The 18629-nt window shown below is 47.8% G+C and overlaps 5 protein-coding genes across 5 annotated transcripts; 2 read left to right on the top strand and 3 right to left on the bottom strand.

The window, feature by feature from the left end:
• Positions 1 to 100: 100 nt before the first annotated feature.
• Positions 101 to 2349, top strand: N7446_005067 (uncharacterized protein; the record flags this gene model as incomplete). Its single annotated transcript, XM_058513815.1, has 3 exons — positions 101 to 258; positions 311 to 417; positions 467 to 2349. 3 exons carry the CDS (start codon positions 101 to 103, stop codon positions 2347 to 2349), a joined length of 2148 nt encoding a protein of 715 aa, XP_058375144.1.
• An 881-nt stretch (positions 2350 to 3230) lies between these two features.
• Positions 3231 to 4635, top strand: N7446_005066 (cytochrome P450 oxidoreductase GliC; the record flags this gene model as incomplete). Its single annotated transcript, XM_058513814.1, has 3 exons — positions 3231 to 3335; positions 3389 to 3573; positions 3633 to 4635. The coding sequence occupies 3 exons, from the start codon at positions 3231 to 3233 to the stop codon at positions 4633 to 4635; spliced, it is 1293 nt and encodes a 430-aa protein (XP_058375143.1).
• A 900-nt stretch (positions 4636 to 5535) lies between these two features.
• fqzB (FAD-dependent monooxygenase fmqB) lies at positions 5536 to 7043 on the bottom strand (the record flags this gene model as incomplete). The annotated part of the gene is made up of 3 exons (XM_058513813.1): positions 5536 to 5818; positions 5875 to 6814; positions 6872 to 7043. The coding sequence occupies 3 exons, from the start codon at positions 7041 to 7043 to the stop codon at positions 5536 to 5538; spliced, it is 1395 nt and encodes a 464-aa protein (XP_058375142.1).
• Positions 7044 to 7986: 943 nt separating this feature from the next.
• N7446_005064 (uncharacterized protein) lies at positions 7987 to 9523 on the bottom strand (the record flags this gene model as incomplete). Its single annotated transcript, XM_058513812.1, has 5 exons — positions 7987 to 8361; positions 8429 to 8589; positions 8661 to 9164; positions 9224 to 9295; positions 9421 to 9523. 5 exons carry the CDS (start codon positions 9521 to 9523, stop codon positions 7987 to 7989), a joined length of 1215 nt encoding a protein of 404 aa, XP_058375141.1.
• Positions 9524 to 9610: 87 nt separating this feature from the next.
• On the bottom strand, positions 9611 to 10140 carry N7446_005063 (uncharacterized protein; the record flags this gene model as incomplete). The annotated part of the gene is made up of 2 exons (XM_058513811.1): positions 9611 to 9844; positions 9898 to 10140. 2 exons carry the CDS (start codon positions 10138 to 10140, stop codon positions 9611 to 9613), a joined length of 477 nt encoding a protein of 158 aa, XP_058375140.1.
• Positions 10141 to 18629: the final 8489 nt, after the last annotated feature.

Here is an 18629-nt window from a genome sequence, read left to right as displayed (position 1 = left end):
TTATATGTCTATTTTCGCCTCTGCTGTCATTCATGTGCCCTCAAATCGTTGGATTAAGATACCCTACAATTGAAGTGTCGTGTCGCCAATTTTCTCAACCATGTTCGACGTCAAATTACCGCTCGAAAAGGAGACTGCGTCGCCTTATTTGGATCAATCATTGCGTTCGTGGATAAAGCTACAAAAGTGCAGCGAGGAAGCTTCTGTTCTTTTGGATGGCGAGAGTTTAGATATCCCGAGTGTTGTCGCTGTTGCCAGGTACGCCCAGACTCGAACTCTTGTTAAACCAGACTAATCCGTTCATGCTCAGATATCATGGGAGAGCCGCCGTCAACTTGGATGGCAATATTGTCGAACGAGTCAATTCTAGTGTCAAATGGCTTCGGGACTACCTCGCAAAAGGTTATGATGTCTACGGTTGGTCACACATTAAAATTATGTTAAGAATACAGCTCATTCTATCTAGGCGTTACCACCGGGTTTGGCGGCAGTGCTGATTCGCGCACTCTGGATTTCCATGGCCTTCAGGCTGCTCTGCTACAACTAACGCAAACGGGGATCCTGACTGAATCCGACTTCTCACCCGAAAAGGCCAGCTACGATACTGGATTCCACAGCATGCCAGTCACCTGGGTGCGAGCCACAGTCATTGTTCGTTGCAATCACTTGCTCCGAGGACACTCTGGCGTGAGATATGAGATTATCGACAATCTTCTCAAGCTGTTGGATCTTGGAATGACTCCAGTCGTCCCATTGCGAGGTTCCATCTCCGCATCTGGAGATCTGATGCCGTTGGCCTACATTGCTGGTATCCTCGAAGGCAATCCGGATATCAAAGTGCACTGGGATAAGGACAGGCAAGGGGCTCCCATTGTCATCTCTGCACCGCAAGCTTTGAATATCGCTAAGCTGAATCCGATTATCTTGGGCCCTAAGGAAGGGTTAGGCCTGCTTAACGGAGCGGCAGCGTCCGCAGCAGTGGCAAGTCTGGCCGTGTATGACACCAATCACCTCGCTACCCTCTCTCAAGTCATTGTTGGAATGTCCTGTGAAGCGTTACTAGGCAATGCCGAAAACTACCACCACTTCATCGCTGCCATACGGCCTCACAGCGGTCAGCTAGAGGTCGCTCGAAATATTCGAAACTTTGTGCGTGGTTCCTCCCTTCTGGAAACGTCTGAAACCAAAGATCGCACCCGGGCTGGTCTATTCCAGGACCGCTACGCGATTCGTGGTGCATCACAATGGTTAGGTCCTGGGCTCGAGGATCTTCTTCTCAGTATTAAACAGCTCAGTGTCGAGTTGAACTCTACACAAGATAACCCTGTGATTGATACAGAGTCAGGAGAAGTGTACTCGGGATGCAACTTCCAAGCTGCCTCTGTCACAACAGCAACGGAAAAGACACGCCTAGCGTTACAAATGATGGGTAAAATGTTGTTCAGCGTTTCTTCCGAGCTCATCAACCCCGATCTGAACCGAGGCCTACCACCCAATCTCACGGCTGATGACCCAAATCTCTCCTTCACGATGAAAGGTGTTGACATCAACATGGCAGCCTACATGTCGGAGCTTGCATTTTTGGCAAATCCAGTTTCATCGCATGTTCAATCAGCAGAGATGAATAATCAACCAATCAACTCGCTTGCCTTGATTTCCTCGAGATATACCATGCAGGCGGTCGAGACTTTATCCCTGATGTGCGCCGCCCACCTTTACGTTGTCTGCCAAGCCCTTGACCTTCGAGTGCTCAGTGTCCAATTCCAGGATGCGCTGGATAAGGAACTGGAAAAGATTACCCGCGATGTCTGTGATCAGCTTGCCAGTAAGCACCTAGACTCCTTGCTGGCATCTTTGTCGAAGGCAGCTCGCAGCTCCTGGTCTACCTCCGCACGGGAAAATCTCCAGCTCCGTGCACAGCTCCTTGGAAATGAAGTAGCAAATCCCCTAATGGACCTTTTGCAGAAACATGGCTCCAGTTCTTCTCAGTTTCCGGATCGTCTTTCTGCAATTGCAGAAGTCAAGGCTCGTGTTACTGCCGTTTGTGAGACCTTATATGCAACGATGCGAACAGCAGCCTGCTCGGAGCCACAAACCGAGAAGTATCTTGGAGACGCGTCTAAGCTACTCTATCAATTTATTCGACGCGAGTTGCAGGTGCCCTTCCATACGGGGCGGACTGAGCACCCAACTGTGGAAGAGGGACTCAAACTGAACCGGGAACGCAAGACAGTCGGGTCCTGGATCTCTATTATCTACCAAGCCATTCGCGGGGGCCAGATTACGACTACACTGATGCAGTTGGCGGATTGCTTTCACCATTGCCGGGAGACAAAAGTGGTGAAGTAAAGAGCAAAACGCACATCAAACCCTACCCTAAAGAGCAATGCTTTAGCCAGCTTCGTTACGCTAATGGGTTAAGTGCTCCGTCTCATAAACTGTCGAAGTAGATAGCGTGATTCTAAAAATAAATATTTCTTAAAATGCGGGAAAACTCGATTTTGCCTCTGGCGTGAGACACATCGTAGCATATATACTGTGATAGCCTACCCAGGTGGCTTCAATAGCCCAGCATTTACAGTGAAAGTTACAGAAGGTAGTAGCACTCCCCATTCCTGGGCTTTCACTACTATCTGGCGTAGGCGGCCAATAAGCGCAGTCAGTTCGTAGGTAACCTCCTTTGGTGGAAGGTGTTTATTCCGGATCCCACGAATAACAGCTACAGCACCTTCCTCATATGCTCATCTGCATTCTTCAAGGTCTCCACAACTTCGGGACGTGTCAATTTTCAGTGAGGTAAGGGATTTCGTCTTAGAGAATATCCCTACATTCTCTTCGCGCAACTCGCCTCGTGATCTTTCCGGTGGCCAGGTCTGATAGACGGGTATACCTTTCATTGGCATCTGATAGCCAAATATGTCATGGGTCCCTTGAATAATTAGGATCCAATTCAAAGAATCATTAAACTGCAGGAGTTAGGGATAAACCAGCCCACTTCTCCTTACAGACGACATGTTCAGCTGTCTGCAAGAGAATTGCTAGTTCAATACATACAAATGAGACCTGTGAGCTGTTAGTAGTAGAATCATTGCAGCTACTAAATATGCAGGAGGGGTGGGTGTGGTGTTGCGGTATGTGCACCAAGAACTTTCTGATTTCCTGCTCGCGAGCAATCAAGTTTTCCATACACATCCATCAACCCCGAAGACACTGTGACTTTTATGGCAGAAATGTCGTTGGCTCAGGTTATCCTTATATCCGTGCTATTGGTCTTGATTTGCCGCAACGGGTTAATTGCCAGATCACTTAACACCATCATATCGGCACCTATCAACGTAAGTCACACGTTGCTATTTTCCAGAATGATGATTGACAGAGGACTTTGTAGACCTACTTGTGCTGGAAACACCCAGTCAAGTCCCTGAACAAATCCACCAGCATACCGAGCTGCCCATTCCAACTTCCAAATGGACAAGGAAACGTCAAGTTTGCGGATGGCCGAGCCTACTCTCGCACGTGGGCGAACAGTTTCGGCCAGATATACCGTATCTGGGCTGGTACCACCCCTGAAGTGTAAGTTTGACACAATTCCCCTCAAGTCGCAGCAAATAGAGATAGCTGACAGCTTTGAGGGTCCTTACCCGTCAAGAGCACATGCCCGTAGTATTCAAAGACTCCCATCTCCATACCAAGTCCTTCAATTTTGACGCTGGTTGGCTGTTTGGTGAGCTTGTAGGCAAAGCTGTGGGCCTTCTCAGCGGTCAAGATTGGAACCGGGTGCGAGACGTCTTTGCGCCGAGCTTTCATCGAGCCAAAGTCGACGAATTCTTGCCTGTCATGCAACGACGTGTCAAGCAATGCCTTGATGAGCTACATGCATCACCGAAGATCCATGCGGATGGGGTTTTAGTCATCAGTCCAGCGGATGATCTACGATTGTTGTCTTTCTGGGTTCTCTGTGACATCCTATACGGCGGTATGACGCCGGACATGGAGGCCAACATGCTGGAGATTGTCAGTGAGAGGGAGCGGGTCTGGGCAAATGTTACTGCCGGAGGGCTCTCCCGTCTTTCCATCGGACAATACTTGCCAACCGCTTCAAAAAGGGCACTCAAGCTCTTCCGCTCGCACTGGTACCAGTTCAACCGACAGGCTTGTGATCGTGCCCGCCAGTCATTCGCTGGAACACCCCCAGTCTGCGTTTATTACGATGCGGTGGAACGCCAGGAGCTCACCGAGAGAGAAATGCTCGATACCATGGATGAAATTCTGTTCGCCAACCTTGATGTGACTATTGGCAGTCTCTCTTGGGTGCTGATCTTTATGGCTACTCATTCCAAGATTCAGGATCAGCTACGAGAAGAGATCCGCAGCAAACTTTCTGAGGAGCCTACCGCTGTTTGGAATCAGTACATCTCGGGGTCATCTACTCTCTTGATGGCGTGTCTTCTCGAATCAGCTCGTCTACGACCAATTGCGTCATTCTCTGGCGCGCAAAGCCCACCGACAGACCGCGAAGTTGACTCGTACGTTATACCTGGAGGAATGAATGTCACAGTGGATATCCACGGCTTGAACATTGACGATCCCTCTTGGGGGGGGACCGGTATCAATTCAACCCACGTCGATTCCTAGATGCGAAAAACCAATCCGCATTCCGGTACCGGCTTTGGCGATTTGGGTTTGGCCCGAGACAGTGCCTCGGCAAATATCTCGCTGACCTGTTTTTGAAGACTCTTTTGGCCCATATTGTTGAGAACTACCGCATCGAGATGAAGGATACCTCGCCAGTATCTTTGGATGATCTGAAGGGGAACTCGTCAGGGTGGATCAATCTCGCTGCGGAAGATGTTGTCTGGGTGCCAATTCATCATTAAGTCTGGTGGCTTTGAACAAATGGATAGTAACATAACTGTTTTTTGAAAAAGGCCACTATAAACCTAAGCACTTCAAGGTTCAACTCTATTACTTAGAGCAACTTATTTAACCTACTGAAAACTCCTGAAACTTGATAACCTGAAACTTGGTAACCTGAAACTTGATGACTACAGAGGGGGAATGATATCTGAGGGTCATGTATTCTCTATCTAGGAAGGGAGCTATATGATAGCCCCAAAAGCGGTGTGACAAAGAGGTCTGTACAGCGATTTTCGAAAACAGTTTACCCCTTGGACACTTAGACTTCGTTTCTGGCCCGTACCCGAGACAGCGCTATGCCATATACGGCTAATCCGTAAATTGAAATGCTCTATTACTGGATGATATCTTACCCGGTGTCCCAAAAATGGTTAAGTGTGTTTGGGATACGGGCCGACAAAAAAGTGAGTGTGTCCGAGGGGTAAACTGTTTTCGAAAATCGCTGTACTAGCTAACTCTTCTGTTTTTCTTCATCAGGATAGGCGGGCACCGATGGTCTGACGAATATAAAATACTGTTCCGAAAATTTCTGAGCAAATAGGCGCATATCGTGCTAAGGAAATACAATATGCATGAGCTGATGTGGATTACTTTCCTACTTTGTCAAGTAGTCGTCTTTCACCGCCCGCCAAGAGACTGCTTTAAGCCTTTGAAGTCGTTTGCCCGGTGCATTCCTTCGGCAGGAATGTTGACAGGGACATATTCCTTATGAAGCAAGATAGCTTCAACCGCAATAGGAAGCTCCTCGTACGCAGACGATTGGCAATCGTGCCCAAGGATCCATGTTGGCCGTGGTGTTTTCATCAGGTCCGGGTTCTCTTTAATTGCGTCCCAATCTGGTTGGTGCCATGAATCGTGGTTCTCCTTCCCGCCGGTCTGAATCAGGGTCGCTCGGTGATGCCTGTCCGAAAACATTAGTAACAGAGCACGACACTAATAACAAACTGATGTATTAACCTGATCTTTTCCGCCGCCTGTAATCCAAGCGGCACGTTTTCCTTCCCTGAAAGCTCCAGAGCAATTGCCAACACAGCCGCATCTTCAATGGCTTGACTAGCGCCTTGGCCAGCCATAGGGAGATACGGATGGGCAGCGTCTCCTACCAAGAGAACTCGCCTTTCAGGCGATAGCCATGTCTCGAGGGGAGGCCTCGTGAGCAGGGGGAAATTGATCGCCTTTCCGGCCGGTGTCCGCTTGATTATCGGAGCAATCCGGCCCCAACAGGGCCAATCCTTGATCCGATCAAGCACATCCTGAACATTAGCCGGGGCTGTCCAGGACTCGCGAGCATTGCCGTTGGGGTCCGCATGGGTAAAGATCCACATCACAGCCTGACCTAGCTTCACAGTGCACATGGTGAGCTCGCACCCCCTGCCCACAAATGCTAACGCCTGGTCAGTTTTTCCTGCGCCGGCAAGCAACCAGTTTGCCTCGGGGTCTGAAGTAATTTCATCGGCGTCGAAATAAGCCCGGAAGGCAGCATAGCCCGAACTCACGGGTGACGGGTCCATGTCTGTCACGAATCCTCGAGCTTTGCTATGAACACCATCACTAGCGATTACACAATCTGCCGACATCCTCTGGCCATTGACTATCACCCCGGCGCTCTCGTGTGTCTCGAAGTATTCTGAGACTCGCGCACTGAACTTGACCTCAATTCCAAGCTCTTGCGTATGCTTATACAGAATATTTGCCAGGTCACACCGGTTCAGAAAGTACCCGTCACCTTTTCGAAAACCAGACATCTCATTCGTCACGATGAAAGCCCCCGTATGGTCGTGTATATCGACCGCTCGGACATGGCTCACCTGGGCTTCGAGCTGCCGGTGAACCTGTCCATTTGTTCCCCATTTTGAGACAACACGGGCTGCGTTCGTTCCAATTCCAATACAATCCCCTGTTTTCTGATTAGACGCTTTCTTTGCAGGATCGATATGTCTTTAGGACTGATCACCTTGAGCTCGTGGTGAGGAGGCCTTTTCAAGGATTGTGACCAAGTGACCTTTGCGATGGCATTCAATCGCTGCAGCTAATCCTCCAATCCCTAATCCAACAACAATAACGTTTATTCCACTAGAGCGAGGCTCAGCAATCGCGTCCGGACCGCGTACCGATGATAGCGTCATAATGAAGTTCAATACGATGTGAAATACTCGGGAGGAGTAGTATCATAGGGGAGATCGTCAAATAACTTGAAGGCGTAGCCAAGTATAACAACGCTAAAAATATGCAAGGGTTAAGGAATTTCATATATTTTGGCAAATACATGATTGGTTCCTAAGTAGCGACCTAATCATGCCGATCTGGTATTGGCGGGCCCAAGCGTCACGATTCACAGCGCAATTTACGCAGATATTAGTCCCATGAAATATGAGATGTCCAGGAAGTGAAGTTCATCACACCGCCACTTTTCCGGGGTCCCTTTGATATGGTAATGGCAATCTGTGGCAATATGAACAAACGCAGCAGATCGTATTATCCCCTAATGATGCGCATTTCAACTTGCATAGAATTATTGCCTTACTCAGCTTAACAGATAATGGATGGCTTTTGAAAGCAAGTCCAACATATTTTAAACCAGAACGATTGTCTGACTATTCTAAATTTATCCCTTCTAAATACGTGGGCAGAAGACAGTTTATTCCATCAAACTTAATGTATTCTTTTCTATTGCAGTCCCAAACTCGCAGAGGAAACTCAGAGGAAACTGATTTGGCGCCCTCTGTATCGTTTTCCCATTACCGATCTAAAGTTAGTTCCCCAGATCAGCAAGATTCATGCTTATGAGAGCAAGGATTGCTTTTATAGACACCGTAACGTGAACCCAGTTCATTTGAGACCGTCGAGATCAAAGGCAGCGTGACAGCATATAGAACTGAGCCCTAGATAGATGCCTGTAAAGCTCAGTAGTCCCTCCTTTTCCCGTCTATTCTCTCTCTTTCTCCCTTGCCATATACTGTGGTACAGTAATTCTATGCTTCGTCTTTTTGTTCTGCCTCAAAAAAACATACACTGGGCTTGTCATCCATGTGGACGTAAAAAACAGGATTCAGGGATAACTGTGGACCTCTAAGCTTGTCCTGGGGAAGAGGCCTTGTTCCGAATATCTTTCCATCCCATCCCAGGAACAAACAGAATACAGCATCCCCCAAGCGCAGCGGTCATGTAAAAGACTTGATTCATGCTTTCAGAATAAGCTTTTAAAACGCCAATCAGATCTTGACCTGATACGACGTTCCGAATGCCACCCGCGCCGCTGTCGATAATCGTTTTAGGATTCACATCAGGCGCGTATTTGGACACCAAAGTCTTGAGCCCACTTGAGAAAATTGAATCCGCAATTGTAAGCCACACCGCACCTGAAAGTGTTTGAGAAAACATGAGAACAGCCATTGCAACTGGTATTTGGCTAGGCGGGAGTGTATTTTGGACTGCGATGATAGGCTATTGTGCCAAATGGCCGATATTAGCTCGATTCAAAACATGTCTTGGGCACCGGGGAATTGGGTACCAATTGAAAGCCTGCACCTCTGCCAACCCCAACTAAGATCTGTTCTCCGACCCATTTCGCGGTGGGTGTGTCTGGCTTCCAGGTCGACATCAAACCATTGCCGATAGAGGTAACCACTGCACTGAAAATTCCCCATGGCCAATAGTATCCAAGTTTTTCAACTGAACAACAAGTCAGTATAGATTCATTGGTCAATGCAAGGTGAGAGGTAATATAGTAGGTCAAGACTCACTTGATACTCCGGACAAGATTGCAAACACCAATTGTGACAGGATACTAGGCAGCATATACACTCCGCTCATCAAGGGAGAGTTATCCCTGATAGCCTGGAAGTAAATTGGAAGATAATATGACTCAGAGATAGTCATGCCAAAGAGGCTCATTAACATTAGACAGCTTGACCAAACAATCCGCTTGGAGACCATCGACAGAGGAATCATAGCGCTATCTCCTTTGTGATGCTCCCAGAGTAGGAAAGTGATGAATGCACCGCCAGCGCCGCAGAAAAGCCCGACGACAGTCGCACTACTCCAGCTATATTTGCTTCCACCGTAATCAAGTGCAAGGAGAAGTTGAATGGAAGCTGCAGCAAATAGAGCAAAACCAACGAGATCAAGCATGTGGAAAATGGTCTGGGCTGCCGATTTGCGTGGTACCTTGGTAGCATGGTCGGGTATATGAATGAAGACCGTAAGTAAAACAGCAATAACACCAATAGGAAGATTAATATAAAAGCCTGTTGGGAGCATGGTATGTCAGTTTTCCTTTTCTAGGATGAGCGTCTGGGGCAATTACACCATCTCCAAGTTGTATACTCCGTCAATGCACCGCCAAGTAGGGGACCAATGACATGGCCGAGTTGAGAGACTATTACATCGGGGTTAGCTCATGATGAAACGACCCATAAAGCACTGACTGCCCATCATTGCCCCAATCAGTGCTGCATAGGGTATTAGCGACTTCATCAAATTCAATAAGGATCATATGCATACCCGGGGACTTTTGTAAAGGAACCGAAGCTGAAAGTATAGTTAAGGCCCCACTATTCAGTCCGGCTGACCCTAGGCCCGCTATTGCTCGCGCGATGATCAACATCTTGGAAGAAGTTGCTATTCCGCAGAGCAGTGATGCCAACGCAAAAATGGAAAGGAAGCTGAGATACGTCCACTAGATTATATGACTTCACTCAGAATGTTTCCGCTGGCCCAGAGAAGTATTACAGTTATAATTACCTTTAAGCTGAAATGGGTATATAATTTGCCTGTTAGAGGTTGAAGGCAGGCTCTGATCATCCGTCAGTTTCTTGGCAAGTCTGCAACAAAAATAGGTTCCGTTATACCCAGATATTTGATATGCACTACCATACCATCCCAGGTCTCGTAGAGAATGAAACTGCAAGGTAATTGATGGAATGGCCTGTACATTTTGTCAATAGAGGAACCTCAAAAAGCTTGAAAACAAATACTCACCGTGACAATAATCGTCAAATCAAGTAGAGTCAGGAAGTTAACGAGGGTTACTGCACTGACTAGCATGACAAGCTTGATGCCCGTGAGGTATCGGTTGCCTTCAATTTCCCTCGGCTCTGAATTGTTTTCTGGTATCTCAATTGGAGCAACGGGAACACCTGGTGATGGTGACATTGAACCTGGCTCTGGCAAAGGTATCTGGTGGGCACATGATTCAAATTTGTTCTGCTTCGTATTCTCCATTGTAGGTGGAATATGATAACAGTGGTGAGCAGAATGAGCGTAGAAGACGAAAAGGATAGTAAGGGCGAGCGAACGGCCCGTCGCAGAAAAACTGAAGACGATTAGCAATGTTGCGGAAATCCAGCCCCTTGAAGGGGCGCCTGTCAATCCTCTCTCTTGTAGCATGCATGTGTATGATAGTTGTATTATTGTGGAGTGCTGTGGGTCATGACCCAGTACCATAGATACAGGTCTAACCCTAATGCATGAGTAGTGCGTATCAGGGTGACAGGACAATACCATCAGTACAGGGGATCCAACACTGGGAACTAGTGTCACCCCTTGCTTTAGTCCATGTCCTATTCTATGCTTCTTGGCGTTTTTGATATGTTCAAACGTTTATAATCATTGGATGGTCCGTTTAGATAAGGTAGCATGTAGAAAGGTAGCTTGGCTCAATTATTTCAGTAAGAGCTTAAATACATCGTTTATACGACATCATTATTAACGTTGGTCTCTTGCCATGTCCCCCACATCATAGAAACTTTAATTGCTTTTTTTTTGATCCTGCAAAGCAATTTTGATCCCTGTTGGTCACGCCTTGACTAGTATGACTACGGCCTCCAACTCAGTTGAGATGATTTAATCTACAAGTTGCTCAACTATGATCACGCAATATACTGTACGCTCAACAGAACGACGGAGTGTAGAGCCATGTGATGAAGTCTCGCTCGAAAACACGAATGGCGGGCAAACATTATGGTACGGTAGGCTCTATTCCTTGTGTAGTCAGAGCTGTTTCTCCACATGAATATTGCGTGTCGCTCGAACGTACCTTATGATAAAACGCCTACATTCTGAGTGAGAGTTGCTTTCGCTCGAGGTCAACATGTCATTGGGAGCTTTCGCTCAGGAATATGTGATCCGCTCCTTCTACATGTAAGAGCCGTCACATCTTTGTGAATAATATCCCGTCAGTAACTACGATTCATAGTCCAACCAATCTCTCGAAGAAGTCCAGTCCGGCGATTAAAGCGACGGTCATTACTATTTGTGAACGTATTCCTGAGTCATGCGACACAGCATGCTCTGCTGCTGAAATAGTTTAAGTGCGATCGGAGTCCAACTAGCCATCTAGAACCAGAACTGGTAAAGATACTCTCCACGATCGCCGCTCAGGACCGGGTGGTATTCGTACAGGGATGCTGTAATCCACATCCGGCCCTAGGGCGTCTGCTGAAATTCGTCCTCAAGCAAATATGGCATAAGGGTTTATTACGGGTAGAAAATAAAGTATAGGCTGTACGGGACATTCAGAGTTCCTACAACCCGAGGGCTCTTGTGGTGCTGTTACAGATATCAAACCCACCGTCACGATGAATTGCTTAAACAGTAATATGCCGGATATCGTCCTGGACGCGGTGACAAATACATCATCGATGCTCAAAGGACAATGCGCTCGGGAGGTAGAGCAGTCTGTGATTTTGACAAGACCTGCTTGCGCCGCCAATTGCGATATGTTAGACGACGGTCTCAATGGACGAAGGAACTGGATAACTTGACTGACCTCCAGCTGCTCTGACATTCAAGGTGTATGGGCTTTGCACGTAGTGCTCGGGCTTGGATAGAAAAGCACAGGCTTAGGAATGAAATCGCCAAGCTTCTGTCTAACAGGGAAAAGCAAACAATCCTGATAGCATGCAGCTCCGTGTATGTCCGAGTGGTTCCCGCTCGCTCGAATATGTCGATAAGCTGAGCAACAAGGAGAGGAAGAGGAATCAGGGGGACTCTATCAGGCGTGGTTCTTGGGTCATGGGTCCTCTCAATCGTTTGGCCATCCTCGGTCTTGTCCATCGATTTGAAGCTGACTGGCTATTGTTAGTTGATTCGGGTAGAAATGACGGGACTTTTGCCTCACCTTCTCCATGCAAGCAGTCCCGACTAACAACCTCGCCAGTACGAAAATATGGCTCTAGCTAGACAAAGCATTGGCTTCTCCCGGTTTCTTAGGGGTTTCAGGCTCGAAAGACGCTAGATGCCATCTGAGGACAACGATGGTCACCCACTGGACGCCAGGGATCCAAGCCGCAAGTAGGCCATTCTATGAGAGGGTTCAAATGCCGGGAGACAGACACTGCTATGCGCTCCATTGGGTCTGCATCAGGTAGGCATACCAACGCATGATCTGATGAACCAAATCGACTGGGAGAAGGTCGAGGTAGCGACTCGTCGATGCCACCAGTAGTCATGTGGAAGAAACAAAGCATAGATGGTATTGGTGTAGGGGAGGTCGAGCAGATAAGAGATTTGCTCGCTTTGCATTCGGGTGATGGGAATCTGACGGCGTCTTCCTGTGGTGAGACCCGAGTCAGCAAGTATTGATTCAGTTGGACAAGGTGTTGTACTTTACGCCGTTCATGAAGAATTCGAGTGTATGCTTGAGACAGATAATCAACAAGATTCGTGATCATACCTGCTTACCAACTAGATCACTGCCAACTCAGTTCTGCGATGCAGTCACCAATATACCATGTTGTATCCAGGTTCGTCACACTCTCCGGCTGTCGCTTCGAGAAGTCGCGCTGGATGAACCGACAAGTTCACAACACGGCAAAGGCGCATGACGAACTCACGTGTGACAAAAATTTGTACAGTTGTATTAGGAGACAGCTTCGTGCAAACAGCGAGAGGTTGAGGCACTCCGCTGTTCATGGTGTGAAGGCGGTGAGGAAGGGGAAGACGCAATGGCGCGTCGGGCCCTGGGTCTTATCTGACTCGGCGGGAATAGGTTACTCGCCACAAGAATTGTCGCGGTTGGCGATGGGCTGGCTGCTCCTGCAATGGCATAGAGATGTCAGTGGTGTTTGTGTTTCCGGCACAGAGTTGGCACAAATCATCGGACCCGGCGCAGCAGGAGGCGTGATATTGCACTCACCTCGTCGTGCACAACGAACGTCTGGGGCTTATGCATCCTGCTGTTTGCCCGCGGCCTTAGTTTGCAGTATTTCACATAGGACATGTTGCATGGTTTGAAGTGATAGGGCCAGAAATGGCGTGTAAGCCATGACCCTGCGCGGAGCACTGACGGAGAGCTGGTTCGGACTCAGTCTGGTGCGCTGTCAACGGTTTCCTGTCCATCGTTAGCTTGTCGATCGGCGAAGCAATGCTTGACTCACATGTTCTGAAAGACGACACGGGAAAGGGCACCGTGGCTGGTGTATATTGGATGGAATGCATGGATCTTTGTTTCGCACCGTCTTTGAATTCAGTCTAGTCTCGGATAGGGTCGCGCGGAGACAGACTTACCTCGACCGCTCTTCTGCATCGGTATATTCAGGAGCGGACAGTGGTCGGCTGCTATGGTGGACAGATGTTCGCATAGGTACTTTGACTAGCTAACCCAAATCTGCTTCTTTGATCGGCTGGCATGAGTGACATAGTGGACCTGGTGGTCGTCGCGTCTCACAAGCACTTTCTAGCTTGTCGGTCCACGATGTAACTGTAGATGTCAATACAGTGAAATTCCAGTAGGTCAAAGGGAAGAACTTATCAGGAATCGAAGACCTGCTCGACTCTGCATAGCCAAGTGATGGTAATGGAGAACAAATTGCTGGGGGAAGAGGACGTATTTATAGGTTCTCGGCTCCTGTAGCACGCGGGCTCTACCAGAGAGCAAACATTGAACACGATGTCTATCCTAAGTGAGGCCTGTTGCAACCCATGCCTTCATTCTACCGCAACTATTAGCAGCGAAATTCGTGGTGCGATCTTAGATGCTCATCGGGAAAACATGCTAAAGTCATGTTGAAAATGAGTCAAAGAGAGTCAGTCGGTTAAGAAACGTTGGGTCACTGTTGAATCTACGGTCTTAATATTGAGGCGACGGAAGCTGTTCATTCTTTGATCTTACCAAGAGCGCTCACATTTTCATCTAAGGAAGATGGAAATTTTCTGGCCTCGCTCGAGTGTTGATTGTCTGAACTGTGTGTGGTTCTGTTCGTCTAGGCTGCGGAAAGCGTCAGGCCACGGTCGTGCGCGGGCGCGGGTACGTACTCGACCCGTCAACCCGTTGAAGCTTGGCCGTCCTTGTTGACGAGAGTCAACTTTTGAACTTGTGATCATGGTTGAGATGGATACCTTGTTTTTTCGATTTTATTTTTCAGTCCTCTAGGTTTTACTCTATTTACTTTTGGAATTTCTGAGCTCTCAAACGAATGTGGAAAATGCGTTGTGATTGAATATATATCTCCCGGTCCGTTCATCACCGGAAGCCACTAATATGAGGCACATTCACCAACCATCAACACCACGAGACTGATCACCAGCACCATCATTAAATGGACTGCTAACAGAGTGCTGAGATTGAAATGCTGACTACGCTGATTGACTTTCATGGTGAAAATGAGACTGAGTATCTAGCCGCCGATGTTTTCTAGTCTATAAAAGCCTCCAAGAATTAGTGGACATGCTATTGCCCAGATATTCGACTTTCCCCTGCGATCAAGATGGATGCCCTTAACAGCACGCCAGACCAGGAAAAAGAAGGAGAACAACAGCCCAGTGCATTGCCAATCGTTTCTGAAAAAGAGAATTCGCAGGAGGCTTCTGATAATGTCCCTCCACTGGTAAGTATGGCGGCTCAGCTTCCAATGCTCTTGCTGACCGTCGCAGCTCTCTCCCTCGCAACAGGAAGCAGAAACAAGACATACCTTGGCGACCGAGCCCTTTCAACCTATTTTGAAGGTGCTAGCAGACCTCGAACGCGACGATCCCAAGTTTGCCTTTCCAGCAGGTCGAATTGTCGGACTCTATCGACGCCTATGGGAGTCGTGCGTGTCCAAACACATCGATGGCCAGAAGCTAGAGCAGAGCAATCAGATCTTGAAGGAAGCTAGCAGACACCTGACTAAAGAGAGGGATGGACTTCAGCTGCGCCACGACAAGCAGCTGTCTCGGCTGCGCTTCTTTGAGCAGGCACTGGAATCATCTCGGGGTCGATTGACTAGGATCCTCGATGGCTGGGATCACCCTTGCAGACTCAATCTACCAGGGTTCTTGGACAACGCAAGAGAAGAGTGAAGCATTGCACATTTATATCTGTCCTATGTCTTACTTTAACAACTTGGAGATAATACGACAGAGCCGCAATTGAAAAAGAATTACCGCATGGAAGCATTCTATATTTGGCACGTATTTACAGAAGAAGGGCATGAATAGCCTTCGTGGAATGCGGTAGAGGCTCCATACGAGGCCATAGGGTCATGCGGAGCCTAATGGCTATTGCACCAATCCTATGTCGGGCGACTGTGTCTAGCAACTGCCTGCCTGCGTACCCGACACAGATTCCCCAGGGCCGTTTCAATCCAGGGAAAAATATATGCTCTCCTATAGTCTCGCCAGATGTCGAACCAAACCGAGCTAGTTGACCCTCTATCTATTACACCTCTTCGGAAAAAAAGCGAACGCTGACATGTAGAAATTATCGCTAGCCTGAGTAGAAATGAACGGAGAACCTGGACCCGTCCACTTGAAGCCGGAGAGATTGTCGTCATTGGGGTTAAAAAACATTCATTCAAGGGAGACCCCCGGTCCCATATTCTGCAGGCTCGGTTTCATCCTAGATAATATGTCGCGGATCCAGATCCATGGCAAGACATGAGGGCGTTGTCGATATACCAGAAGACTTCTGCCAGATAGCCTGAAGGTCAAGATCGAAATCACAGTCACTAACTTTAGCACAAAACATGCATTGAAGAAACATGTACGGACAATACTCGCTCATTTCGTCCATTTCAATTCAGGATCTGCTAGTGGGAAATTACAGAAGTGTCTAAAGTAGCATTTGACGGGTTGGGAGAGACAAGATGCCGCAAGCTGAGCAGAGATCTTATTTATCTTCAATTATAGAAGACCAGGGCACGTTAGGAGGGCTTTACGGCCAGATCCTAAGGCCTCGAAAACCAAGCGCTGGAAATATCAACAGTCGTGGAACGTTGACACTTCGTCACAGAACCCGATCAATTTCATCCGCAATTGCATTCGCATTCTCTATAATCAGCGAAAATAACTAGTAGAGACCACCAATACATAGCAGAAATATCCAAACGTGTCCTTATCCACGAGCGCCCAACAATACTGAGTCCTTATCAATTCCCATCAACATGATAGGCTTGAGGATCGCTCGCTTGCAAGGCTGAAACCACACCGTTACAAAGGGCCTGAACTGCTCGTTTTCGATCCCACAATACCAGTTTCTGTTCCTCGCAAAGCTGCAGAAGGATGTCACTGTCGCTTGCTAGCCACTCATTCAACTCTTGAAGCTGTCGCTGCTCATCCTCAAGTCGCATCTTCTCGGCAGATTTGACCACGTAGCATTCCCATAGACAAAAGTACAGGTCGAGCAGTTTCAGGGCTGGTGTAGCGAGGGTGTAATTGTATTGTAGAATTTTCATAAACTCCGCCGTCAGGGCACCAGGTGTCACTGAGATCTGCAGAGTATTAGTGTTTCTGTTCGTTTCCTGCCGAAGAGGTATGACCGACCTTGGGCTCGACGATTGTGCCGTTTGAAGATCCTTGCGGGTGGTTTTCCAATTTGGACTCATCTTCCCCATCTTGGGATACCCGACGCTGTCTCTTCGCTGGCCGATCAAATGGAGAAGGCGAGGTGGCATGGTCCATCGTGGCTGTAGAAATGAAATGGAGGAAAAAATTACTCGAGAGCCTTTTATAGACCGGCAAAGTGACGCCAAGGCTGCTGTGATTGCACTCGTATCCCCTCAGGTCTGTTTCCAACAGCGTTGAATAGTTCAGTAAACTGTTACTCAACTGTTGATGCTCGATCTCACCTGTTGTTCACCCAAATACTCAGTTATATGAGGAATTGGGCGACAGGTGAAGCCTTGCAACATACATTGTAGATGATATCCCTAATGGTGGCCTGCAAGTGTATTCCTGATGCATTGGATCCTAAATCGAGTAGAGTTCGTTGAAGTTAATTGTAACGTTATTGTGACTGCGAACCATCTGAAGGACGGTGATGCAGATTTCGATTTCAGATAGCGCTTCATATCACGAGAGTTACCTAAATTAAATATCACTCGCTTTTACAGTCCACGGCCCATGTGTCTCCCTGGCAACGGCGCCAAAATCGTTTAACCGGAGTTATCGTCTTCTATCCGGTTCCCAATAATCCTTCGGATGTAATAGTCACTTCCCAACTCTAAAGATCTCCTCAAACTACCATTTTGTCAGTCTTCTACACACTACAAGCGCAAATACAATTGGGACTTATCAAAAAAATGTTAACTTCTTGTTTCCCAAAGCTTAAGCGAAAGCTTCAAAATTCATCCAAAATCTTTTCTCCCTGTCGATCAAAATATCTCCCAGATATCCCTGCTACTGTTTCTGAATCCGAACGCACGCGGCGATCAGCTGCCCCATCCCCAGAGGTGTCCCCAACAAACATAAAAAACCATGGAAAAGAAACAACAGACACCTCGATTGACTTGCAGTCCATCACCACAGAGCGTCACAAAACAGAGTCAAGCTCAACTCATGATCTGACTCAGATCCCGCGAGGAGAGTAGCAGGATTGGGCGGGTGGGTTATGAACAAGCAAAAGCCTTCGGGTGGCCACTTCCGTGGGAAACATGTGACAGTTGCCAGAGAACGTCAGTCAACTTTCTTTATCGGAGAACACCGTGCTTATCATTGGAGGCATGTAACGGATACAGCTCAATTGAAGGGGTTTCTCGTCTTGAGAAGATCCGAACGACGGATTTTCACGGCTCCGGCCAACCTAAGGACCGCTCGATTTGCCTCTTCGGGCAGTCTTTCCTTGTTTTTGAGAAGGCCTCATTGGGGAACACGGCCATGTCAACGCTGTAGGGCATGCTGCTTGGCCACGCATGTACCAATAGAGCCGAATCATGAGTTTCCGATTGACCCATGACATCTTTGGCTTGATCCGGGCGAGCATCTAACAAACGCAAAATTCGGTTGGCCCACACTTTTCGTCGATAGCTATGGCGTCTGCACTCAAAACAAAATAATTGCTTCGCAGCCAAAGATAATCTCTGCGCTAGAGGATATGCGAAAGAAGAGTTCTGGGAGAGCTGAAAGCACAATACTCCATTTATCCGGGATTCAATCGGCACGGTGTTTTGACAGTGATTTCCGTCATCTGCAACCCATATGCACCGCTCACGGTGCAAGGGATCACCCAATACTTGGCCCAATACCCGTTGGAGATGAGCAGGATTCCAGGCCATGATGAGGAATAACTGCAGATGCGTCTCAGGATGATGGTGAAATTCGGGGTGTAGTATCTATGATCATGTAGGAAGAGTGCAATATATAGATCTTTGAGAAAGCTTGGGTTGGGGTTTTAAATTTCACTGAGTCCTTATTGCATGCCTGAGCAATGAAATCCGGGCTCAGTTGGCCACTTTCTCGACTCATTCCTGGCTGTTAATTCCTGGGAGCTCGAGTCGCATTTTTAGGGTTACACA

Source organism: Penicillium canescens (assembly GCF_028828765.1).
Source record: "Penicillium canescens strain IBT 15451 chromosome Unknown utg000003l_segment0_segment0, whole genome shotgun sequence".
NCBI classification, from domain to species: Eukaryota; Fungi; Ascomycota; class Eurotiomycetes; order Eurotiales; family Aspergillaceae; genus Penicillium; species Penicillium canescens.
The sequence above is the reverse complement of the archived record's forward strand: the minus strand, read 5'-3'. Positions and strand labels throughout refer to the sequence as shown.